Here is a 27,603-nt window from a genome sequence, read left to right as displayed (position 1 = left end):
ATTATTTGGAATTCTCCGAAGATGTTCTTGTTAGAGAAAGGTTCATTATTGGAAACTAAAATTGTTACATCAAAATTCAGATCAACTGATACCACTAGTTGCTTGAAAATATTAAATCAGAGAACATAACCTTATCTGATGAATTCATCTCAAAACTTCAGATCGAAAAACTTTCTTAGTCATGGACATATGCCACTGCCATATCTTATATGGTCACTGAAAATACCAACAAAAGTAACGTGATGCTAAATCTAATTCTATTTTTCTTGTAATATACTTTGGTTCGATCGCTAATGGAAATCCCAAGGAACTAAGATGAGAGAATTATTTGGTACATTCCCATAATATTTCAATTCTAACCTTAAGAAGTTCACACCATTGATCCTAAAGAAGTATGACAAAAATCAATAATCAGAAATCAGGTATTTTATTATTGAGACAATCCTCATGATTCTTGCTGGTTTGGGGTCACAGACAACCTACACTAATGATTGATAAATGTGCATTCATAGGTCTTCTTCTTCACTGAGCATTCAGAGTTCTGAAGTGATGGGAGCTATAAAACCAAAAATGGATAAATATATTCCATATTTGTCCAAAAAAAGCAAGGGAATTCAAGTGATTATAGACCCCGTACAAGCGTTGCCTGTGAATAGATGGAAACAACAGCAAGACATGGTATCGTTGACAGCAATTATGTTTTTGGTATTTTAATTACAACTGCAAAGATGGAAACAACCAATTCTGTCATTGCATATAAGCTTTTGTTGAAATGAATGGTTAGAATTTCACACAGAATAAATGGTATTATCAACTTTTAGTCACTTTAGTTATTGAAATGTGCGACATCTTTTTGGCTAAAGAAACATAGATGGATATGAATATAGGTGGCTACAATTATATTTAGGGAGTTGTAGGTCTTAAGGTAACACTATCTTAGAAACTTGCATTACCTTTAAGTAGCTCTAACTGCATCCATACATCATCTTCCAGATCTGCATTAGTGTGGTGTGGTTAAGGTTATGCCCCTTCCAACATTTCTTCCAACACCACCCCCATTACAAGACAAAACCAGATGAGCCCTTTTGTTGCCCATCTCTTCTCATCATCTAACAACACAGCATTTTATTTTTCTCATTCAAATATTTTTTAATCAGAACGTAGTACCAATTACACTGTGAACCTATCATGAATCATCCAAATCACAAAAATTGCCATACATCATAAATGGCTGACTTTTATAGCAACTGTAAAAGTCGGGTGATTTCCAACAAAAAATTCATGAAAACTAAAATCTTGAAAAAAAAAAAAAACCTAAAGTAATAGAACACTTACGAACATGTCATGCCAAACAGAAGATGTCACCAGTCATCAACAAAATATACTGCAAAATCCTCAACGGAGCATTTCCAAAATCCAAGTATGGTAGCCTCAACTCCCTCACTCTGCATGCCCCATCCACCGGTGCTCCAAGCCGAACCCGGTTCACATCCACCCTTCTGAAGAGGTAAAAAGCGCCGCCGCGCCGCTGGTCGGAACAAGGGTTTTTCTTGGTTTTATAAAAGCTCCAACCTTTGCCAGCAAGAATCCGACAAAACTCCTCCATGGTGCCGACCCGATGGCCGAGGTCCCGCGAGTAGAGAGAGAAAGAGTCGCAGTCCCAGTTGCCGGCGTTTCCGGCGGCAGCGGCGGCGTCAGGGTGGGAGCTGAAAAGGACGATCTTGAAGGCGCGTGGGGAGAGTGTGAGGAAGCAGCGAAGGTGGGTGAGTGGGGTTGCGGAGAGTGAAGGGAAGGGAATGGGAACGGCGTCGCTTTGGCGGGAGCATGAAGAAGAAGAGAAGGATAATGATGAGGGTTTTGATGATGATGATGATGGGTTGGAGAAGATGATGTGAGAGAGTGAGGGTGTAGGGTACAAGTCCAAACCCAAGTCCCTTGCAATGGTAGCAAGCCTATATGTGTCTGTAATAATCTCTTTTGTTGGGAGAAAAATCAAACCTGGGATTTTGTACCTTCTTCTTCTTCTTCTCCTTCTTCTACGATGGTGGGGTTGGGACGTGCCACGGGCTTCATCATCAATTTCACTATCTTCATCATAATGGGTGTTGTAATGGTGGTGATTTTGGGTTAGCATGTGATGAGGGTTGTGGTTGATGGTTTCCCCTAAGACCAGAGAACGAACCAGCTTTAGTGGAAGCATCTTTCTTTTTCTTTCTTCGCCTTGTATGTGTGTCCACTTTACCTTGGCTTAACGAATCATAAGTCACACCTCACAAGACATGTCTTTGTCCTTCTCATTCTTTTTTTTTTTTTCACCAAATCTTCACTCCTACCCGGTTAGTTCTTTGACTTTTAGTAAAGCAACTCTGAATTAAATTAATTTTTCGGTTCTATTCATTATCCTTAGTATTGCCACCTTAGTTGTGTGTATTTTATCTTTCTAATGCATAAATGAAGGCATGGTATAATAATACCAATACTATAATTACCAACCGAAAGGTAATAATACTTTGCACTCAAAACCCTCTTTACAAGGAAAGAGATGGGTGCTATATACATGACTGTTGGTATATGGGACCGTAGCTTTATTAGACTAATTATTATGTTGGATTTCTGCATATAGTCAATGAATGAATGGGTATTTTTCCTTCTTTGTCCAATATAGATGAATGATTTGTAAGTAATTTTTATTTTTTATCCAATTACACGATCTATTTTTGATATAATACTCATAAAATAAGATAACTATACTATATTTAAGAACATAGAAATAACATACTGAATTTTTATCAAATTTTTATTTTATTTTAATTTAAAGATAAAATAGTTAATATGTTAATTTAGATTATATTTAAGAATGGAACACTTTCTTCCAAACAATAATTAAAAACTAAGAAATAAATAATTACCTGTGTCACCGGCTAAACTAAAACTTTATCCTACTGACTTTCCTAGTTCTGTCGTTGGGCCTTCCTGTTGTTTCAATTGAATGAACAACCGAAGACATCAACGCCTGGGTTACCATTCAACTGCAAACACATATTTCTTCCTATACCCCCATAATTTCAATCTGTACTTCCATAAATTTAAAATTTCAAATTTATCCTTCAACTTAGGATTTTTAATTTTCATTTTGGATTGTGTATTCCAAAAATATTTTATATTATATCATCTGAAATATTAAAAATTAGTATTTTTTATTTCGAAATATAATATAAATTAGATCTAGCGCTGTTATGGGATTTCTCCTAGCTGCAAGTACATGGCCATCAACGTGTTTAAGATATATTATGGTGATGGCTGGTCTTTTTGAGACCATAACTGTTTATGGTGTTGGTGGATCTTCTATAACTTTGTTTGGAAGAGTTGATGGAGGTATGTAATGTTGGTGTTGATTCCTCACAATGTTGGTGACAGTGTATGTATGGGAATGTACTGAGAAGAAGAAGAAGAAGTGGAAAAGAAGAAACGAAGAACATAAGGTTAAACTAGCCATTTCACCATACCATAGAGGTTATCGGGTGAGGAAGAAATACTCCGACCAAGTATGTGGTTTTTTTAGACACTGTTGTTATATATATTTTTTTTCTTCACAGTATCTAAGTTTTTGGATAAAATCATAGGAGTATGATACAAATACAAAAGAAACTGATAATATATTAGCTTTAATTCAATAATGTATAAAATTGATCATAATAAGTGATAAGATTGGAGAAAAATCAAGTTGAATGGATCAAGTTAGGGTTGGAGTTTATTTTATAAAAAAATTCAGGTTTACGGGATTAAATAGAACAACCCTCACCCGAATCTCGATTCTTTTATTAAAACATGATAATTGGAATTTGTATATTTATAATTATATTTTAAATATTAAAAGTTAGAAAAATTGTGTTAACTTTTTTAGAATTGCAATCTAGAACTAATTAAAAGTAATGTCATTGCTTTTATTTTTTATTTTTTAGGTTAAAGTATTCTTTTTCTCAATTTTTGTCAAGTTTTGTCGAATCGGTCTTTTTTGCTAACATCGTTTAAATTATTTATGATAATGACTGTCACATGTCATCGTAGTTTTTTTTTTTAATTTTTAAAATTTTTTTAAATGTCACGTGTCAACCCAACAATGTGTCATGTGTTATATTCAATTTAGTTCTATATTCGTTATTTTTGTTCAATTTAGTCTTAATTTTGTTTTAATAGAACTAGTTTTGTCCTTTTTTAAATTGAGATCAAATTTATTTTTTATATTAAATTCATATTTTTATTAAATATATTAAAATTTACATCATTATAATTTGTATATAAAAGTTAAATTTGATCACAATTCCGAGAGGAACAAAATTGTTCAATTTTAAACAAAATTAGGACTGAACAAAAATAACAAATATAGGGACTAAATTAAATATAAAACATTGACTCTGACACGTGGCATTTAAACACGTAGACATTTAAAAAAATAAAAAATTAAAAGTTTAAAAAAATAAAAAAATTTAAAAAAATTATAAAATGACACTGACAACCACTATTCATTACCATCAATGATTTAAACGGTGTTAACAAAAAAGAACCAAATTGAACAAAATTGACAAAAATTGAGACTTATTTAAGCACAAAAACAAAATTATGGTTGATTTGACAAAACTTGACAAAAATTAAGACAAAAAATATATTTTAACCTATTTTTTTAAGTTAAAATCTATTAATTTCAATCTACATTGATAAGTTTTACCGTAAGAAAACTCATGCTTCTTTATTCATCCAATCATCAATGTAAATACATATTATAAGATCTTTACATAAATTAAGTTAAAATTATAACCACTAAAAATGTCAATCAAATAATGTTCATATAACTATAATTTTGCTCATAAGAAGAATAAGAATATATCTCCTAATCAGTAATAAAATAAAATAAATATTCATAATAATAATATATCAATATCTTCTAATCAAGTTCCAACATGAAGATCTTGAAGATCTTGAGTGTTTAACTGCATAGAAGAGACTCAAGTTGTATTTTTTCAAAGTCTTTGAAAAAAATGTTTACTTGTTGTACCTTGGTAGGAACATGCTAGGGACAAATGATGTCAGTTATTATTTCATTACAAACAAAATGACAATCGATTTCGATATGTTTTGTTCTTTCATGAAAAATTGGATTTAGAATTACATTTAGAGTTATATGTAATGTTGATTGACTATCATAATACAATTGTATTCCTTTAAAATCAAGAACCCCAAATCACCAAGTAAATGTTTAAGTTATTTTAACTCACATGTAGTCGTAACCATAGGACAATATTTAGCCTCTATAAAAGAGTGAAAGATTATTGATTGTTTCTTAGTTTTCCATGATACGGGAGAAGAACCAAGAAGTATCACCTAACTAGTCAAAAGATGTCTTGTAAGTGGACAACCTGCTCAATCAATATTAGCATCTTGTAGTCATAATTTACTATCAAATTATAGAATACATTGACCCCAAATGTTTCTTCAAATATCAGATAATCCTTAAGGCTTCTTCTTAATGCTCTTTATGAGGTTTCTATATAAATTGAGATAAATTGTGTATAGAATAAGCAAAATCACGTATAGTTACAAACAAATAGATTAATCTCTCAATTAGTCTTTGATAGGGTTTTGGATCTTCAAAAGGTGTACTAGAAGCCGACACTAGCTTTTGGTGTTGTTCCATTGAAAAATTTACATGCTTGACACCTACTAAACTTGTGTCTTTCATAATTTCCAACACATATTTTCAATGACAAAGATGAATCCCTAAGGGATTACAGGCTATTCCAATCCCTAAAAATATTTTGAGGCTTCCAAATCCTTCATATGAAAACAAGCATTTTTGCAATAATTAAGTCATCCACGTAGCACATAAAGATGTGTTTTTCCCTTGTGCAATATAAACAACAAGTAATCTAAATGGGATTGAACAAGCCATAACATTCCAATGTCGTAACCAACATAGCAAACCAAACAATGGAGAGCTTGTTTTGTGCCATACAATGATTTTTTCAACCTACAAACTAAATTTGGATTAAAAAAATTTTACAACACGTTATGTATGTGCAGTTGGTGAACTTCTCACTTTTTAATTGTTGTCACAACCTAAATGGTACTATGGTCACTACTTTTTCCACTAAGGAAAATGTTTCATCATAGTATATTCCCTTTCTTTGATGATGTTCAAATATAACATGTCTCATTTTGAAGTGTTTTATCCTTCTGAGTGAGGTTTTAGTTTGTATACCCATTTATTTTTGAGAGCTTTCTTTGTTGGTAGTAGTTTCTACAAAACTCAGGTCTCATTTTCTTCTAAGGCTCATATCTCATTAGCATTACAACACGCCAACCAGAATCTTTTATGTCTTAAAATTTTTAGGTTCAGTCTTTGTTGTCATAATTGCAACAAAATTTCAATCTCTAGTAAGAAATCGTTTATTATTTACAAAATAGGGTAAGGAGTACATAAGGCATGTTACTAAGTAGATGAACTTTCTAAGGACTTTATTTTTCTAATGAAATGAGAAAAAAAAAATCCATCGACTATGTATAAGGAATTTTTCACTCATTTCTTTTCCCATTTTTATTTCCATACTTTTTTTTGCATCACCATGACATCATCCTCATCAACTTCGTGTGAGAATACCACCTCACCATCCACACCAATCATACTTTTCACTCATTTCTTACCCCACCCTTCACACCATTCATACTTCCTCCTTCAATTCCATGAAAATCTCCACATAACCCCCTAAAATTGTGAGTACTCTTCTCAAGGCAATGAATTAATAAGTCACTACACCATTTTTGACTTTAGGCCACACTAAACTAGTCAACGTGTATAAAATTGTCACCTAAATATAAAAAGTCACAATTTTATAAGGGTAGGTTAAAAACTACTAAAACAACCAATTATAAATCGTTGATGAAATATACTACATTTTTTAAGAATTGGCTTTAAAACACGTTACAATAAAACCGTGGCATATGAACTTAAAAAAAAAACTTATATTTCTGTCCCAAAAATAAAATATAAAACAGTAACCTATAAACATAAAAAGTAAAAACTTCTTTACTTCTTTCTCAAAAATTACATTTAACAAAAAGCAATAGTACATCCATTAACTTTACATTTTCATGAGATTTCCCTCCATATTCTAAGGATCTTCTTCACGTTGCACTGCCCCCTTCTTTTTCTCACCCTCAACAATGCAAGGTTCCTCTAACACCACTTCCTCTAACACCACCGTACTGCAATGTCTCTTCCCACTACAAGAAAATCCTCAATTAGAAACCAATTTTAGAATCCATAAATAGTTAGTTACTATAGTGACCAATTTAGATACCAATTTAAAAAATTAAAAATTATTGGTTACTAAAATAATCACTACTATAAATAAAAAATTATAATAGTACACTAATTAATTAGAGACCAATTTAAAAACTAAGTCATTTTAGTAGTTAAAACTAGAGATGCAAAAATGGGTTTCAACTCGTAAGCCAACTCGACTCACCACGGGTTTGAGCCGGGTTGGGATTCAATTTTTTCAAAAGTGGGTTGAACTAAACCCGACTGACTTAACTCACGGGTTCGAGCCAGGTTGAAGGTGGGTTGACTCACTTAACCCACACTAACACAAAAAAGCCCTATAACGTCACCCATATAACGTTTGTCCAGAAAAAGTCCCACGTTAAAAATGACCAGTGTCATTTTTGTAAATTATTTGACTTTTTTAACGTATGTCCATTCCAACACAGACGTAATTTAATGTTTGACCCACAGTACCCCGACGTTATGCTAAAATTAACGTCTAAGCTCTCTACCCCCGACTTAATTTAACATCTGACCCACTCTGCTCTGACTTAATTTAACGTCTGACCCCCTCTGCACCGACGTTAAGTAACGTCTGACCACGCAGCCCCGACGTCAATTTTTGGGTTTTCTTTGCACGAAACGCAGAAATCCTATCTGTTTCATCGCGCCACCAATTTTTCACGAAGTTTCTTCGTCGGCGACCACCATTCCGAGCTCCTCCAAGTAATTTTGGAACGTTTTTCACCACCAAACTTGTTGGGATTTGATTGTGGATTGATTTTAGGCGTTTTGAACCGAATATTTTCCGTTTTCATCCCCATTTGTAGTGTTTCGCGATCCTTCCCGTCGACGACCATTATTCCGACCTCCTCTAGGTGAGTTTCGAATATTTTTCACCACCAAACTGGTTGGGATTTGATTATGGATTGATTTTAGGCGTTTTCAACCGAATATTTTGTGTTTTCATCCCCATTTGCATCGTTTTGAGATTATTTTGCTTGTTATCTCTTTTTCATTGTATGTATATAATTGCTTGTTTTTTTATTTGCAATTATAATTTTTATCTTAGACTATTTTTCTTTAGTTTGTTTTGGCCTATTTCTTTTTTTAATTGAATTTTTATAATAATATTTGTAAAATTACGAAATAAAATTATAGTTATTGTTTTTTGTAAAATTGAACTAATTGTATTTAACGTCCTAACTGGAAATTGCTTTAATAAAAGAAATAATATATAAATAAAACTCAATAGTCATAAAATACTCTTCCCAAAATGCGGGAATCTTTAAAATTTGTTCGACACGCTTAAATTCAAATGAACATAACTATGAATTTTGTTACAAGTTCCAAAAATCAACCGAAGGTAAATCAAATAACTATAAATAGTTCATAATAAAACTTCCAGTATAGCCCCCTCTCCGTCTCTACGCGTCCTTAACATCACCTGGAACATCATCTGCTCTTGTGTGACAAGTCACACGATGATCGCCAAACACACACAGAAAGGGTGAGCTCATAACAATACAAATATACAATTAATAAATTAGAGATTCACCCTAGACTACTTTATTTCATCTAAATTGTTTAATCTTAGCACTCGATACCCAAGGATTTCAGATCATCGTCTCATTATACAAATGAAACTACTAATCCTTTTACCCATACAATTACTTGACCATGGACCCAGGATATATCATGCTTCCACGAATCTGCTTGCTCGCAGCAGCCCTTAAGTGTGAGCACGAAAACATACGAACCTCTCCGCTCGTATCTTCACACAAGAGCATCATTAATATGAACCTCCTCGCTTATATTAATCATGTGTTCACCACCAATCATGAACCTACCCACTCATGACCCTATCAAGCATCTCCTGGTCCAAGTCCACATCTCAACACATCAAAACAAAATTAAGAAAAACACATTGCCCTATACAAGATACACACTAAAGCTAGTCTTAGGGATTTCAATGCTTCCACGAACCTGACCGCTCGTGGTCCAACTCTACGAACCTCCCCGCTCGTAGTCCAACTCTACAGATCTCCCCGCCCGTAGTCCAACATGCGTGATCCATCCAACTACGAATCTCTCCGCTCGCAACAACTTGTAAGACCCGTGAAACTTAATTAATTAAATAATTAATTAATTAATAAATGCGGGTAGTGAGAGCCTTTATGGCATTTATTTCTAACTTGTATGACGTGGAAAAGTGCTAGCTCATGTGTTTGAGAGTACTTTGATTGTGTGAAAGGACTTAGGTTCAAGTCTTATGTATGCCTATTGTGTGTTAGTTAAATTATTATTATTTTTAACAATAAGCTCGACCATGTTAAGTGATAATATAATCATAGAATTATATTAATTATCACGAAACATGAATTGGTTAAATGGTTAAGCATTGATTTGACATTGGCATGGTATGGGTTTGAACCTTGGTGAACCTAAACTAAACTTTCTTTGTCAAAATTCCTTTAGCATGAAGGTGAAAATGTAACATCCTAACCGAATATTACAGATTTAAAATAATAAAATAAAGAAAAAAATAAACTTCATTTATTATAACTAATATTCCCAAAATGCGAGAAAATTAAAATTTAATAAAATAACTAAAGTACCCTAAAAACCAGAAATAAAATAATGAAGTCTTATCAAATAGGCCACAAGCCTTTACAAATTATTTTTCCAAACATAAAATAATACAAAGATAAAACTCCCGAGCTATCCCCTCTCCGCCGCTAAGCTCCACCAGAACCACATGCATCAACATCACCTGTTCACATGTACCGCGTACACGATCATCGCCAATCACAAGCAGATAGGGTGAGCTTAACAGATAAAGCATATAAAATGGCATACACAAATATAACACATTTATATATAGGAAACGCATTCATCCCAAATGAATTCCATCCCTTTTAATTCATACCACATGGCCACAACTAGGTTATTCGTGTTCTACATCTTCTAGTGATTACTTCGAGGTGACTTGCTGCCATACTTATCGACCACAACCGATAGAGCACGTGCGAGAAACCATATTACGGATCATACACCGTAACGCCAGGTGGAGTTCCCAAATACGAACATAGTTCGCAATGTCCCAAGACTACCAAATTCGTCAGTCAATATAACATCCCTGCTAGATATTATGAGTTTAAATAATAAAATAAAATAAGAAAATAAAATCTCATTAATTACCTCAAGATGACCTGTTGCCATACCTATCAGCCACAACCGATAGAGCACGTGCGGGAAACCATTACTATGGCTCATACACTGTAACGCCAGGTGGAGTTCCCATATACGAACATAATTCTTAACGTCCCAAGACTACCAAAATCGTTAGTCAACTACTGAGGAGGACAATCTATCTGGACCCATCCGTACTGGCCACAACCAGCACACTCACACCGACAACACTCACCAACCCGAGCTCAACTCAAGGGTTCCTCGTGTTCATCCGCCATCCCGAGCTTAACTCGAGGGATGTCATTCCGAGCTCAACTCAAGGAATGCCACGTGTTTAACCCCTATCTCGAGCTCAACTCAGGGGATACGTTCTGAACCAATATAAATACCTTGTGCAATTTTCTCTTCCCTACTCTCTTTATTGTATCTACTGTTTCATATCAAAAGATCATAGGTCCAGTTATTAATCTCTTCAAATAAAGAGATTAACTCAATCACTAAAAATATCATATTACAATAAGATAACAAAAGAGTAGGGGAAAAAAACACCTCTCTTGAAGACACAAGAGATGAACAACCTTTCTCTAAATCACACAGAGAACTTGACCTAGTTTTCCTAGCAACAGCAGCAACCCTCAATCTCCTAGAAACGATGATGGTGAGCGGTGTGTAGTGTTTAACAGTGTATGATGATAGGAGTCGAAAAGGTGGAGTTTTCTTTTGAGAAGGAAAAGGTGTCAAGACCCAATTTTGTCCTAGTGAGTAAATTTATTTTCAAAAAAATAAAAAATAAATAAATAATGTTTTTTGTTAATGGTAAATAAAAAAAGGTGAAATAAAATTTTCTTCAAAGATTTTTAAACTTTAATTCTAGAAAAAACAAAAGAGAGAGATGAAAAAAAGAAAAAAGGAAAAGAAAAGGATAAGCCCATTTTGTTTTGAATTACCACAACTCTCCTCATGGACCCAACAACTTAACATATTTTCATTCTACTTTTTTTTTGTACCCTTTGTTCCTAATAGAGAAAATAGTGATATGATTATAATAATTAGAAACAATATCTCTTCTAATTATTCGAATCAATATTACTGATAATGATTGATATTATGCTCTGATTTGGTGTGATTTGATTCCTGTAACGTGCTACTATAATGACCAATTCCTTCCTTATATTGTTCATTACAATTAAGGCTAGGATTGCATTGGTACTACAATTTACGGATATAAATACACAATTTGTCATATGAAAAGGGATTAGAATCGAAAAAAAATTATCTATACTTCTCTAATTCTTTCTCATCACCACTCACACATACACCCCTGTTTTTTGTCTATCTTTTGAAAATAAAATAAAAACATATTGAAGAATGTAGAAAAAAAAAAGAAAAAAGAGTAGAAAAAGTAGTTGTAATGTAAAGTAAGAGAGTGAGATTGATAGAGAAGAAGAGGGATTGAAGAGTTTGGAAGGTACGTCACTCCTTTTTTTTATTTGTGAATTCACAATTTTTATTATATTTTGTTTTAATACCATATGTGTTTTTTTTACACATAACTTTGGCATTTTTTGTTAGAGACATTATTTTCTACTATTTACAAATATTTTACTCTAAAAATCATACACAAATATTTTTACTTACTTTTTTAGTGTATGTCCAGTCGTTCGCGTCGTGTTACACCTATTCTCAAATTTCTCTTTTCCAAATATAAATCAAATCTTTTCTCAAATCGGTTTTTTTTTTTTCATTTAGAACTATGTGGTTCTTGATTTTTCATTTTGAATGAAAATACATAGGAAGGAGGTACATCCTTGACGCGCTCAAATAAAATGAAAATATTTTTTTATTCTTTTTTAACCGTGTTTTATTATTTTGGGGGAAAATTAAATATTTTGAAAATCACATACTTTTGCATATTTAATTAAAGGTACTGTCTTAGGACGAGCGTTATGGGATGCTAATACCTTCCCCACGCGTAACCGATCCTTAGACACAAAATCTAGTTTTTTGCAGACCTTGTCTTATCTTTTTGGTTTTTTCGTAGTTTTCCAGAATAAACTATGGTGGTGACTTTAAACTCTATTTTTTCAAGTTTTATTTTCAGTTCATCGTCTTGTCGTGATTTTGGTTGCGACAAAAGAGTTGTAAGTTAGGAAGAAGGTTGAAGGTAGAATTAGCAATGTGGAGGGAAGAATTTAAGCCATGCCTTTAAAATTATTGCCTATACTATGATTAGGCAACACTTTTATATTCATGGACAAATTTAGTGTTTTCTAAAGCCAAAAATGTTGTAGTGACATAATGGAAACTCTAACTCCATTATTTGGATACATGTAATGAAATCAAATTCACTGGAAACTTGCACTTGTGGTGGCCTCTACTACTCTGCAGAGTCATTGCCAATGAATTTCTTCCTACCACACACACGGTCCATGATCATCTAATGTCATTATCTTGCTTTAGACTAGAATCTCTTACTCTTACCACATGAACCATTCTACTCTATGTAAGTCTAAATGATCACTTAGAGTGTCAAAATGTAACCTTACATACACTACATTACAACCAAAGTAATTTCTCCATGAAATTCCCTTATCTTCCATATGTTATCTTAGAATAAATCATATATCATGCAAAAAACCTCAACTCAAGTCTCAACATACCAACATCATTCTCACTTAGGCAACAAGGGCTCTCGCTTGAAACAAAAAAGGAAGTTCCAATGGCTTTCTCGCCTAAGTGAGAAGTTTGTCCCTTGGGTGACACCTTTTGTCGTGTGAATGACAACTCGAACAAAGAGCGAGGTACATCCTTGTCAGACCCAAAAATAAAAATGAAAACAATTTTGTTTCTTTTTTAATAATGTTTTCCTATTTTTTGGAAAAAAAAATAAATATTTTGAAAACCACATATCTTTCTGCACATTTAATTAAAGGTATAATTTTAGGACATACGTTGTAGGGTGCTAACACATTCACTATGTGTAACCATCTCCTCGACCCAAAATCTAATTTCATAGATCACATTTTATCGTTCCAGTATTTTTGTAGTTTTCCAAAACAAACTATGATGGCGTCAAACTTTGTTTTTAAACCTATGTTATTGCACCCACATAGGTTACATGCCAACTATGATAGACTCTTTCACAATTTAGAATGAAATCAAAAGGACCTTTGTAAGACCCTAGAAAATTAAATAAATAAATAAATATTTATTCAATATATATGCAATTGAAGGAATCTCTATAGCAATTGATGTGGAGAGTTATGAAAAGGAACAATACTAGCTCAAGTGGTTGAGAGTACTTGGTTATGTTAAGAGGACTTGGGTTCGAGTAGCTCAAGTGGTTGAGAATACTTGGTTATGTTGAGAGGACTTGGGTTCAAGTCTTATGTGTGTTAATTTAATTATTTAATTGTTTTCCATGTGTGCTTGATCGTGGAGTGTGATAATATAATCATAGATGTGTATGAATTAGCATGAAACATGTAATGGCTTGCTGGTTGTGCATATGCTCTTTGATGGTGTGGTTGAGAGTTTGAACTTGGCTAGCGCAAAATAGTCTTTACTTTTACGTTTGGATTATTTTGGTCACTTGGGACATGCTTAGAAAACCCTAACCGTCTTAGAAAGAAGCTAGAGGTACAGAGAAACCACCATGACAATGAAACTTGAATGGCCATTATTTATTTTATTAAATTTCATTTTTTTATTTTATTTCTACATCTCGTGGCTTTTGTGATGTTTTGGGGGCTTGATAAGTGTCAAGAGTAAGTAAATTTTCCATTTGAAATCGACATTTATCATGTATCAGTTGTGCTATTTGTGTGCAAAACAAACCTCTTTAGCTTAAGATACAAGATGAGATATTGAGAAATGTCATTTTAGAAATTATAATGATATTTTGTTGTTTTGCAGTAAAAATAGAAAACAATATCAAGTATGCAACTAAGCCACAATACTAGAGTTGAGCCATGGAAGTAGAAAAGACATGACAACATATTTGGACTTTTTGGTTGAGCACAAGAAATGGAGCTAAGCCTCGTGAGAAAATCCTCTTTGCAAGGAAACCTGGAGCCCAAATCCATGAGGCTGAGCAGCCAAGAAAACCCTTCCAAGAAGGAAAGGTCATGTGCTAAGCACCAAGACAAAGGGTTAAGCTGAGAAGGAAACCCACTTGTGAAGTAATCCTTGTAGCTGAGTACCAAAAGTTGGGCTGCGTACCAAAAGTTGGGCTAAGCACCGCCCAAAAATTCCTATAAATAAAGAGTTTGTGTCCTCATTTCAGGCATTGAGTGGAGGCTCCACAATGTAGTAGTAGGATAGAATAGGGTCTATGAGGCTCGAGAGAGAGAGAGGTGCTCTTAGTATAAATCTTATGTGTAGATGCTACTGGAATTGCATTGTAATATTCTATGAGTAGTTAAACTCCCTCTTGTCCAAGTTTGATGTAATCAATTTTGATTCTATTCACTTCTCCTTTCGTATTTATCTTTGCTTTCATTCAATTATTTGTGGTTTGATTTATGCTTAATGACGACTTCATCACTCATCTATTTAACTGGTTTAGATTGAGTTGGAAAATCGGTCTCAAACTGTGGTCCAATAAAATCATCATACATGTACTAGATGCTCCATGGCATACCAGAGTGGATGCTGAAGAAGAGAGTCTTGCACATTAAAGCAAGGACTCATTCTATCAGGAGTTGAGGAATCACATTGGGTTTGGAGTCCTTAAGTTCTAGTGTATCAAGGATGAACCTAGATCTACATGGAAAGAGTACTCCAGGACATTGAATGATTTGTATAGTAAGTAAACAAGATTGTAGTGGTGTAGTAGAAAAAGATGTGATGAAATCAATTCATAGCCCCTACTCCATTCAATCTATCTAATTACTACTATCTAATTTTACTTGCACTCTTTATCACAAATCAAAAAACTCAAAAATCAAACTATTAATATACTTGCTAAATCCCTGTGGATACGAAACTTGTTGATACTACTACGTACTAGTACACTTGCTAGAAAATAGTTGCTGAGAAGCAATCATCATGACTTTCCTTGAAACTATATGTATGTTAGTGTGAATTGTGATGTGATTTTGAGAGTAATCATTACAAGAAAATCATTGAATAACAATTAATTTCAGAAATAAAAATAATTAGTCACTATAATGATTCATTTGAATACTAATAAATTAAAAATTATTGGTTTTTGAAATAATCTCTATTAAAAATTAAAAAAAAATTAATTATTTGATCTCTAGTATTAGCTATCAAATTTAGTTACTATCACTAGTGCAGTAAGGGCTTTTGGCCCCAGTTGTTTTTGATATTTTGCCCCGGTTCCAGAACCGAGGCATATTAGGGTGAGGCCAAAAGGGATGGCTTTTGGCCTCGGGTGTGAACCGAAGCCATAGAACTACTCTTCTACCTCGTTTCTACTGTGAACCGAAGCCATTGTGTCAACGGTGGCTCACCCGCGCAACGGTGGCTCTTCGAGGCATTCCCATTCGCCAACAAATCATCCTCTACAATCAACAACTTCTCTACGACGATCTAAACGTTCAGGGATGCTTCATCCATAACGGCTCGCGCATCATCGTCCAAATTCACGCCGATGCCCCATCTCCTGCAGCATCGTCGGAGCACGACTCTGATTTTTCCACCGGGCGTGACCTTAACTTGCCTCCAACGCCATCGTCGGAGCGCCACTCAGAATTCCCTCCGCCGCAACCTCAGGTGCGTGACCTAAACTTGCTTCCATCGCCACCTCTGTTGTGTGACTTAAACTTGATGCCATCGCCGGCACCTCCGCATGACCTAATCATGCCGGTATTGCCACCAGTGCGCGACTTAAGTTTCCCGCCATTACGAGCGCCGGTGCTTGACTTGAATTTGCTTCTAGCGGTTAGGTTGGCGAACTGGCACCCCATCCTGTCCCTCTGGTACCACACCAGCTTGCTCGTCACGTTCGCCACTTGCTCGCTCCACCGCAGCGGCTCAACGCCCACCGCCGCCCTCGCCTCATTGTGCGCCTCCAAGAAATCTCTCGTCGAGGTTCAGTTGTGGGAAGAGAGAGAGGAAGGAGTTGCAGATTCGCGGCGCGGGGAAGTAGAAGGGTTCGCGAAATTGAAACCCTAAATAAACTCTATGGCTTCGGTTCCTCTAACAACCAAAGCCATATACCCCTTTTTGGCACCGGGTCTTGTTGGACCGAGGCCAAACACCTAATGACTACTTCAGTTTTTTAAAAATGCAGACCTTTTTGGCTTCGGGTCTTGTTGGACCGAGGCCTATAGCACTCTTTGGCACTGGTTTTGCACGAATCGAGGCCTATAGCTGTCTTTGGCTTCGGGTATTAGCTGAACCGAGGCATAAAACTTGGCTGGAATTGCAAAAATGCCACCGCGCCATTATATACTTCGGTTCTTGGCCAACCGAGACATATAAAGCGAGGTAAAAAGGAAATTCTCACTAGTGTATAAAAAATTAGTGTTTAAATTAATCTCTAAATTAAATTAAAGACTAATTTAAACACTTATTATTCAATAATTAAAAATTAGTAATTAATATTAGAGATAATTTAGATTCTAAATTAGTACCTAATTTGCATGGTTACAAGATACAACAAACCTAACCAAATTAAAGCATAAGTGGTTGAGTTCAGTCATGCTTCTTGTCTGTCTAGTGAACTCGTATAAGAAAGATTATAAAATATATTTTGCAAAAAAAGTGAAAAGGGTATTAAAAGTTTGATGAGGTGGGGTTTGATGGGATGAAGGAAAGAATAAGCAATGCATTAGAAGAAATCCCAGTTTGAATTATGGAAGCAATGTTTTGTGGACCCACATCATCGTCTCAATTCATATATAAACCTTTCATGCATTTCCTCAAACACGCAACCTACCCTCAATTCCAACATGAAATCAGCCAATTGGGGATTATTGCTGCTGCTACTCTTCTTCACCACCTCTACTTCTTCAGCATGGTTCGGCACCAAACACAAAAGTTCCGCTGGAAGGTTTCGTTCCGATGAAGCCTCGTCTTCATCGTCATCGCCATCACCGTTCCTACTAAACCGTTTCCGTTCCGGTTCAGCCGTGGTGTTCCCTGTTCACGGCAATGTTTACCCTGTCGGGTACGTAAAAGGACATCTTCCTTTTCTCTCAATCTTCTCTTTCTCTTCTATATGCCTTTCTTTCTCCTCTCGTTTTCTTCATCCTTTTCCCTGCTTCCACCCTCTTTCTGTTCGCTTTATTTATTCTGGGAAAGATCACTCATTACGTTCAAACATCTCCTAATTATAATAATTAATTACCAATCAACATGAAACTATTATCGAGAATCTTTAATCTGATCCACATTCAAATAATAAAGTTTAAATGATTCATATATTATTTGACAAAGAGGAATGACTCTCCTTATTTTTTTTCAAGCCCTTAATCAACCATTATCATCTCTCTTTTATTATCTTTCTTCCCATCAATCTATACTTATAATACTTTATTTTTTCAGTAGGTTTCATTTAACATTTTGGAGGTTAATGAGTCAATTTTCTTCGATAAATTTAACTTAAAATAAGTATTTCAAATATAAACTCTCCAATTTACATGCAAGATTTATAATATTCATTTATTATTTAAGTTATTATTTTTTAAATGTAAATTTATTTTTAAATGTACTAAAAAAATTAAATTTAAATGTATTTTTTAGTGTCCATCTATCAAGTTTTGATTGGGTTCCTACAATTCTTTTCCTCTTTTTTTTCATCCTTTTAAAATTTGCAAGAATTGTTTAGTCCTTATAAAATTTGCGAATTTTTGTTTTACCAATAAAATATATATTTTATTTTTTACTTTTCTCTTTCCTAAATTTTAAATTTTTATGTTCCTTCACCGTTGATTTTAAGGTATATAAATAATGAAAACTATTTTTTAACAATTAAATCTTGAGAATTACTTTTACAGATATCATTTCACTTTTATTTTTTATTTTTTATTTTTTTATATTTTAAAATTACTTAAAAAATATCACCTTTAAGTTATAAAAAAAAGTTATAAAATTTAATTGTAAAAATATTATTATTCATAAATAATATTTATTTTATGGTCCTTACAGTTTTCTTTGGATATCACATTTTGATATTATCATCACACTGGTATGTATAGATAGGAATGGTAATTTGATATTTTTTTCACCGCGTCAGGCTAGGTAAAAAAATATAATCATTAAAAAAATTGAACCTAATGCACTTATTTATGATATAACCCACGAAGATTGAATCTGTGGTTGGTCACGTGAACCAACCAACCCCGAAAGGACAGTCGAAAAAATTCTCATTATAAAAATAAAGTTAAATTAAAACTATAATTCGTTATATTTTCTTAAATATAAAAGAAACTAAAATTAACTTGTTCTTTTAAAATAATTGTTTTAAAATTTTGGAACTAATATTTTTCAAATCTCATGTTAAGAAAATCATACATAAAGCGAGTTCAGACTAATACGACTATCCCATCTAACAAATATAACATGTAGTGTCATATAATATTAAATCAAATACAAACTTTTATTAAGAGAAAGTAAATAAAAAAAACTACTCGAACCAAAATTAAAATTCATAAACTAAAAACATATTTAAATCTTTAAATATAAATCATACTAAGTTCATGAATGCCTAAATTAGTAAATGCGTGGAGTCCATTTCCGTTTTCCTTTGTCACATTCAAATATCATATTGCTCGGAAGCTTTTTTTTTCTTTAAACACATCTTGGAACATGTTCATACATGTGAAGTCACTGTAATTTCTTCAACATTCACAGGTTTTATAATGTCACTCTCAACATCGGGCAACCACCTAGGCCATATTTTCTTGATATTGACACAGGTAGCGACCTTACGTGGCTTCAATGTGATGCCCCTTGTTCCCGTTGCTCTCAGGTGAAGGGATTTATGAGTGTTCAGAAGCACCTAGCAAATTCATAATGTTTTGTTTTTCCTTGAACAAATGTCATGTCAAATGAGACTAGGCTCATGTTATCAAATAGATACACATGTAATGTTGATTTGTTTGATTACAATATCCTGCTAATACTACTCTCAAATATTGTTGCTTATTTTCAGACACCACATCCACTTTATAGGCCCAGCAATGACTTAGTGCCATGCAGGCATGCCCTTTGTGCATCCTTGCACCATAATGATAACTACGACTGTGAAGTTCCGCATCAATGTGACTACGAAGTTGAGTATGCTGATCATTATTCATCCCTTGGTGTACTTCTCCATGATGTCTACACTCTCAACTTTACAAATGGTGTCCAACTTAAAGTTCGTATGGCCCTTGGGTTAGTATCATATCTCAAACCAATTTTAGTTCCTTTGTTTACGCTCTAAATTTAATTCAGAATCTGAACTTTCCACAACAAAAACACTATTTTTGTATGATCCACTGTTTGCGTTGTGTTTTGCAGATGCGGATATGATCAGATTTTTCCAGATCCTTCTCATCACCCGTTGGATGGAATGCTTGGCCTTGGCAGGGGAAAAACTAGCTTGACATCACAGCTGAATAGTCAGGGTTTGGCGCGAAATGTGGTTGGACACTGTTTGAGTGCACAGGGAGGAGGGTATATCTTCTTTGGAGAAGTTTATGATTCTTCTAGACTGACTTGGACTCCAATGTCATCCAGAGATTAGTAAGTAGATCTTCAAGTTCTATCCTAATGTTACATTCTCCTCATGTATACTCATCGTTTCTATTTTTTTTCTGAACACTGAGATCTCATTTCTTTGATCTGTCTCAGCAAACATTACTCAGCAGCAGGGGCAGCTGAACTCCTTTTCGGAGGGAAGAGGACCGGGGTTGGAAATCTTCATGCTATTTTTGACACTGGGAGTTCTTACACCTACTTCAACTCTAATGCTTACCAACTACTAATCTCTTGGGTAAGTTGAAAACATTCACTAACAATCCTTCTATTTCAAGCATTTTACAATGTTTGAGGCTTTTCAATGATCATATCATGTCAATTTCATCGTGCGAGATTTGAGTTGTCTGTAGAAGGACAAAGTAGAAATAAGTTATTTCTTTAATCAATCATACGAAAAAATATTGACATGTTATTTAACATGGATCTTTTTGTTTAATTTCCACATGAAGTTGAGGAAGGAATCAGGTGGAAAGCCCCTAAAAGAAGCACAGGGTGACCAAACTCTTCCTCTCTGTTGGCATGGCAAAAGACCTTTCAAAAGCATATATGAAGTGAGAAAATACTTCAAGCCAATCACGCTTAGTTTCAGCAGCAATGGCAGAAGTAAAGCTCAGTTCGAAATCCCTCCTGAAGGATATCTGATAATATCTGTGAGTCCCTCCTAGTGAATTCCTTCTAGATTGAATTTTTTAACGTAACAGACACATTTCATGTATGAATGGTAATAAATTTGTTGTGGCAGAATATGGGAAATGTTTGCTTGGGCATTCTAAACGGCTCTGAAGTAGGGATGGGCGATCTGAACCTAATAGGAGGTAGAAATGTTGTTATTATTTCTTTTTCTATTGATGCTGGTTCTGGATGATGGATATTATCACTTGTAGTTTACCGTTCATAGCAGTTACCAAAACTCATAGCATGTTTGATTTTACATTTCATGAGATTTTCACATTTACCACTATACTAATAGTTGTAACTTTCACCTCTTGATATGATTTTTCACTTCATGACGAGTTTCCAAACACACCTAATGAACTCTTCATTATGAAATCCCTGGTCTGTTTATGCAGACATATCCATGTTAAACAAAGTGATGGTATTTGACAACGACAAGCAGTTGATCGGTTGGACATCGGCAGATTGTGATCGGGTTCCAAAATCCAGAGATGTCAGCATTTGAACATACCAGATACCTTCTCTTAATTACTCCTCTGTCATCGTGTCAAATAGTACCTATTGTCCTACTTTGTAGAACAAAGTCATTGTATAATATGAGAGTCAGATATGTGTTTAATATATTGGTACGTGATTCAGAGATCTAGCATTACTATAATTGTTTATAGAGATCTAGCGCGATTTATCGGACTGGTTACGTGTACTAAGTAACCACTCATAAAATTATATCACATTAGTTTGACTGCACATCTTTTGCCATACCCCCCAGTTTAAACCCCAAGATAATATTTCTCTTGCGGTTGTTCATTCCGTTGGGAAAACATCCGTGGAAAGTAATTTTTCACGATTTTATCCAACTACCGAAAACGCATAACTTACTCCAGACAACGCCATAAAAGTTGTCACGGCTATTTAATCCTGTATTTTCAGATATATTCAAATTTGACTGTGGCAACATTATCAACAATTTATATGTTCGTTAATTCCATAAACACTATCAACTTAGTATTAATATCATTGGCAGCTGTTTTGAGCCTTAATTTTTTCTGCAAGTTCTTTTCTTTTATTATATAGCATCGTTTCTGTTCTGGCTATAAAGTTATTTACACTAGCATATTATACAGTCTGACGAAGTGTCAGATGTATACACTCTGACACCAAGATAGATCGAGCAACTTTTCCATCCTTTGAATGGAAGAATTTTCATTCAGCTGTTTACTACGAATTGAAAAGTACAAGTTGTATATTACAAATATATGAAAAAATCATACTCCAATACCATGGAACAGGAATGTTCCAAGTTGAGTTCCTACAGCTACACATTAACCCTCCAATAACCTATGAATCCACACCTTGAGATCATTCTGCTCCTAATCTCTTTTACACAGTACCCTTATTTCTGTTTTTCTTCACACCTAATCCAAATACCCATTTCAGCCGAATCCAAAAAACAAGAATAGTTACTACACGTGCAGCTCAGTTCGGTTCACAAACTAAGCCTGACTCCACATGTTGTGATAGTAGTCGTAGTTAGGTGAATGCAATTGCAAACCAATGCTGACTTTACAAAATTATTTTGGGGTAGGGGGGTCCCATGTAATGCACATAATGAAGCCCCCTTGTCCAAAAGGTTTCGTTTTCACATCAACAGGGCTTCCATGAGCACGTCCTGCATTTGGTACTCTACACTCCCAAAAGGGTCATCCACCGAAAGGTTATTATTGTTGTCAAAGTAATTGTATTCAAAATCAAACGCGTTTTCTAGCTGTAGCCCTATGTCATTCCATTTCTGGTGGCTCTGCACCTCTCTCTCCCACCTCACGTCCGGCGAAACCACCTGCCCTGAACCGCTCGACTCAGTCTGCAACCTCTGCATCGAATCTGAACTCTCCGTAGACAATTGCTCATTCCTAAGCTTCTCAATCACAGGCTTCGTTTCGTGTTCAAAATTATAAACCACCCCAGTCTCCGATTTCGGTGCCCCCGTGTTGTATTTCTCAATCTTCCCTTTCTTGTTGTAAATTCGACACAACACCCAATCGTCAAGCTGCACCATAACACCAAAATCAGAAACTTTTCAAACAAACCAAATCAAAACAACAAAAATCAAACAAAGCAAATAAAATCTAAACATACCCTCAGGTTGTTGTTTTTCTTGGAGGCTGATCGGTCAACATTTGCCAGCCGATATTCGTGCATGATCCAATTGGTTTTCTCTCCTTTGGGGGCTTTTCCCGAGTAAAAAACCAGAGCTTTCTTTATCCCAAGCGCCTTCGGTTTTCCGATCGGTTTATCGGCGCCGGTGGCCTTCCAATACCCACTTCCAGCGGCGCGATTCGGTCGTGAGCCGTTGGGGTATTTGCGGTCCCGAGGAGAAAAAAAGTACCATTCTTTCTCGCCGTAAAATCCGATTTCTGCACGCAGAATCTCATGATGAGTGAATTGAATGATAGAAATTGAAATTATACGAAAGGCAGATGAAATTAAACGAACCTGGAAGCTGCCATGGATCAAACTTGTACAAATCGACCTCTCTGATGATAGGAACAGCAATTGGTTGACCAGCGCATTTCCTACACAGATAGTGGTTCACCAATTCATCATCCGTGGGGTGAAACCTGAACCCTGGTGGCAACTCTAATTCTCCCTTCATTTGCTTTTCCTCTCCTCGCTTATGTGTTTTAGCTGTTGTAGTAGTTGTTGTTGGCTCTGCTTTGCTTTGTTACTTGAAATGTATGAAAGAATAGAGTAGGTGGGTTTTATAGTGCGACGGGATAAAAAGGAAGAGAGTGAGTTTGAACACGTGGGTTGGTGAGGTGGAGGGCAAATCTGTTTGACAAATTTAAAAGAAAATAAAGAAAACAATGTAATTTGTATGACAAGTTTCGCTCTACCTAGCTAGGACGCAGTCACAACGTGGCAGTGGATAAGTGTTTCGCTTTCTGGATGATTCTGTCATCGCTTACGTCAAATTTTGAGGCACTAGCCTTTATTTTCCAAAACGTGGGCTCTATAGTTATTAGCCACGGTTGAGTGTTTACGCTAAACGACAAAGGTTGTGTTTAGTCCAGTGTCCACACAACCAAATGTGTCGTGTTTCTTGCTCTGCCCAATTGCGTTGTGCCATGTTTCATATTCTGAATCTTAACCAAGGCACCCACGACGGATTTTGTACAGAAGCAGTGTAAATATGGAAGTTTCTTACTCAAATATGGCCACAATTTACGAGTTTAAGAGGAAGAAAAAACGGTGAATTTGTAGAAAGTACGTCTCTTTTCTGCAGCTAGATCATTGACGAAATGTATGGAAAGTCAAGTGTGGGAGTGCTGCTTTGTTCGAAATGTTTGTTTTATGTTCAAAAGCCAACTTGGAGGTTTTGCATTATGTTAACGCCCATATACTTCATTACATTCCATATATATATATATATATATATATATATATATATATATATATATATATATATATATATATATATAATTGATCAGGAAATTCTAAACATTAAGCTAAAAATTTATATATTTTTATGTAAATTGAAAATAACTTAATTATATAACCAAGTTATTCAATTTCAAGTTATGTTTTCAGACTTGCAATTCAAAAATACATACTTCTTAGTCACTTTTCTTATCAAGCCACTCTTAGATAGAATACATGAACAAATTTAACTGTAAAAATCATTGTTTACATCATATTCAATAATTGTTATCTTGAACAAATTTATTATTCTCAATCATTATTAATCAAAGGATGATATATATATACAAAATAGTTTTTTTTTTTGAGAAATAAAATTCACATATCATTTTCATTGATATATTTTTTTAGATAAATATTTTGTTCTTATATTTCTGTAATCAAAACTAAATTAATATTTTTTTAATTATATAATATTTTATTACAATTTAACTAACAAAAGATTTCCAGCACATTAATCCATCATGGTGATGGCAGACGACCTATAACCCTAATTCAACGCCCCGCTTACAAACAATACGTCAAAATAGTTTATTGGCGCAAACGTATGCAAATCATCGTCATCACCTACCTGCATTTTCCATCTGTAACACACCGATAACAACCACTGTTTCGTTCTTTTTTAGGTTCTTGTCCTCCAAGATATTGAACACACCCTTCGCCAACCACAAGAATAGTCTTCACACGTTTTCCTTTTCTTACTATTTCTATCACTGTTATCTACTCCATCACATTAAATATTCATTGAATCTTCGGTTCATGAATCACAACCCTTTCTTAATTATTTCTTAATTAACATATATGTGACAGTGGCCTGTGATGCGAAAAATCAACATTGTGTTATGTTGGGTCCCATCACAGTTTAATTACTAATGCTGCATATTCAATACGTTTTATTTTTGTTAGGGGAATTAAAAAACATTTATTTTCTTGTCATGACAAATACCTATAACTATTAGACAGTGCATTTCTTTGGCAACTATATAATTGAGTTAGACTTATTTCAGCTGTCTTACTATGTTTAGCATAAAAAGAAGACCAATGTTGTGGCACTTACACCAAAGAAACAGGATGCATGCATGCAATGGTCAGAAACATTAGACAAATTATGAAAATGCTGCAACTTTTTCTTATGCTCACTTTGCGACAAATTTTTATGAAAAGTTTTTCCTATTAAAATGAATGGGAATATAGAAAAATAGAAGGTATTATAGGAACGGGACGAGTTTTACTATCTTATACTCAGTTCCCATAAAAAAATTTATCCTCATCTTTATATTCAAATTCAATGGGTATCAAACTTTTCTCTCGTCCTCATCCCTATCGGGTAACGGGTATACTCTCGTAGCCATACCCCTGCCCATTTTCTTACTGCTTCAATATTAATTTTAATTGATTTTTATAAAATAATCAAAAATTATGTTAAAGAAAACAAAATATTATCAAATATTCAATATTAGGAGGATGTTGTTTCTTCGATATCAAATACTTTGAAATAAATTATAATTGTTTATATTTTATATTAGAAGACCAAATAAAATTTTATGAGAACCAAAATATTTATTAAATTTGCAAACATTAATGAAATCTAGTTGATAAAATTTAAAAATATTTTAAAAAAAAATATAAAAGGAAACAAATATTCAAATTAAAATATATTTTAAATGTTTATTTACTTTAATTTTTTAAATTCTAATGAATCTCTTTTCAGTAACAAAAGTTATAATACATTACTCGATCAAAATGATGCAAAGAACAAATAGTAAACATAATAATAAATTTCTAACATAGATCTTGTATCTTTTGAACTCCAATCTATGTTGGATGGTGATAAAAAAAATATTCATGACAATTGCATTAAATTTTATATTGTAGTAAATAAAAATTATTTATACAATTATAGTGACAAAATTACAGTATGATTGATAATGAGTTAGAAAATAAAAATAATTAGATAAAATATATCAAAATAATATTCTACATGATGAAAATAAACAACAAATAATATTAAAAAATTAACAAATGTTTAGAAACAATTTGAGAGACTATTGAAAAAAATCGCACAAAGAAAATGTATAATTAAGGGTATGATAAGATGAAAAATATCTTAAAGATCTAAGAAAACTCTTCAAATATCAACATATATACTCAATGGTTGAGAAATAACAAAAATTATTTTAGCGAAACAAAAGAGTTATTCAAATAAAACAAAAATTAATAATAATAAGTAAAGAATTTTTTTTATATTACCTAGTAAATGAAAGGTTTGTGCTATTAAACACTTAAATTGAGAGTATTAAACATTCTCATGTGAAAAGAAAAATATACAATAAATAAAAATATTAAAAAATAATAGAAATATTCAAATTGAGACATAAAATTATTTTAATTGACATGCATCATTTTAACATAATTACATAAAAATTATGATAAGATGAAAAATATAGTAGAGATGCGAATGAGTTTCAAGACAAACCAAACAATTAGAAGAAATAAAAAATAAAAAGTATATATATATATATATATATATATATATATATATATATATATGAGGTTACTTAATTAATTGTGAATATTTTAATAATTTAAACGGTGATGGATATTATGGCGGGGATATGTACATCCACATACTCATCTCCATACCCAATTGAAAAAGTTAGGGATTTTCCGTACCCATACTCATACCTAGTCAATGCAGGAATTTTCCCGTCAAAACAGGAACGGATTCGAGCAATACCCACGGGGACAGGTTTATTTGTCATCTCGACTTGGGATGCTTTGAATTCCAGATACGGACACGATATATACGTGAATATAGAAATACAGTTAAATTGAAAAAACATAAGACACAGGGACACAACATATATATACATATTAGTTTCAAACTTTTAACTAATATATTGCCAACTAACACAAAAATGAATCTAATCTATTTATCTAATATTCAAAAAGTGAAAAATAGTGATCATATATGATTTTTCTCTTATTTTTATAATCATAATAGAAACTTATTTGATAAGTTTACAAGTTTTTGGATTTTTTAGAAAATCATTGAATTTGTGATTATTAACATTGTGTTAGAGTCGTGTCAAAATTATGTCAAAAACAAAAAAATATCTTTCAAATTGGACACTTTATTAATACATATGTCTATGTGTGTCCGATACATGTTAAACACGATATACGCCGTTAATATGTTAATATGGTGTGTCCCGACTTCATAT

The 27,603-nt window shown here is 33.7% G+C and overlaps 3 protein-coding genes across 4 annotated transcripts; 1 reads left to right on the top strand and 2 right to left on the bottom strand.

The window, feature by feature from the left end:
• Positions 1-143: 143 nt before the first annotated feature.
• LOC114164822 lies at positions 144-2,340 on the bottom strand. 2 transcript variants are annotated; one of them, XR_003599601.1, is made up of 3 exons: positions 1,336-2,340; positions 954-1,109; positions 144-720 (listed from the first exon to the last, which is right to left on the bottom strand). XR_003599601.1 is itself a non-coding variant. In XM_028049596.1 (2 exons), exon 1 carries the CDS (start codon positions 2,198-2,200, stop codon positions 1,343-1,345), a length of 858 nt encoding a protein of 285 aa, XP_027905397.1. In that variant the 5' UTR covers positions 2,201-2,340; the 3' UTR covers positions 144-1,109; positions 1,336-1,342. The 2 variants fall into 2 exon arrangements, 1 of the variants encoding a protein (XP_027905397.1); XM_028049596.1 differs by having other exon boundaries at positions 144-1,109.
• A 15,056-nt stretch (positions 2,341-17,396) lies between these two features.
• On the top strand, positions 17,397-21,542 carry LOC114196183 (aspartic proteinase Asp1-like). Its single transcript, XM_028086743.1, has 8 exons — positions 17,397-17,651; positions 19,337-19,454; positions 19,638-19,861; positions 19,988-20,212; positions 20,321-20,462; positions 20,677-20,877; positions 20,970-21,042; positions 21,298-21,542. Exons 1-8 carry the CDS (start codon positions 17,434-17,436, stop codon positions 21,405-21,407), a joined length of 1,311 nt encoding a protein of 436 aa, XP_027942544.1. The 5' UTR covers positions 17,397-17,433; the 3' UTR covers positions 21,408-21,542.
• Positions 21,543-22,463: 921 nt separating this feature from the next.
• Positions 22,464-23,665, bottom strand: LOC114196185 (NAC domain-containing protein 2-like). The gene is made up of 3 exons (XM_028086745.1): positions 23,396-23,665; positions 23,039-23,316; positions 22,464-22,949 (listed from the first exon to the last, which is right to left on the bottom strand). The coding sequence occupies exons 1-3, from the start codon at positions 23,553-23,555 to the stop codon at positions 22,542-22,544; spliced, it is 846 nt and encodes a 281-aa protein (XP_027942546.1). The 5' UTR covers positions 23,556-23,665; the 3' UTR covers positions 22,464-22,541.
• Between the last annotated feature and the right edge of the window lie 3,938 nt (positions 23,666-27,603).

This window comes from Vigna unguiculata, chromosome 9, assembly GCF_004118075.2.
Source record: "Vigna unguiculata cultivar IT97K-499-35 chromosome 9, ASM411807v1, whole genome shotgun sequence".
In the NCBI taxonomy this organism is placed as follows: domain Eukaryota; kingdom Viridiplantae; phylum Streptophyta; class Magnoliopsida; order Fabales; family Fabaceae; genus Vigna; species Vigna unguiculata.
This window is presented reverse-complemented; position numbering and strand designations above follow the sequence as displayed.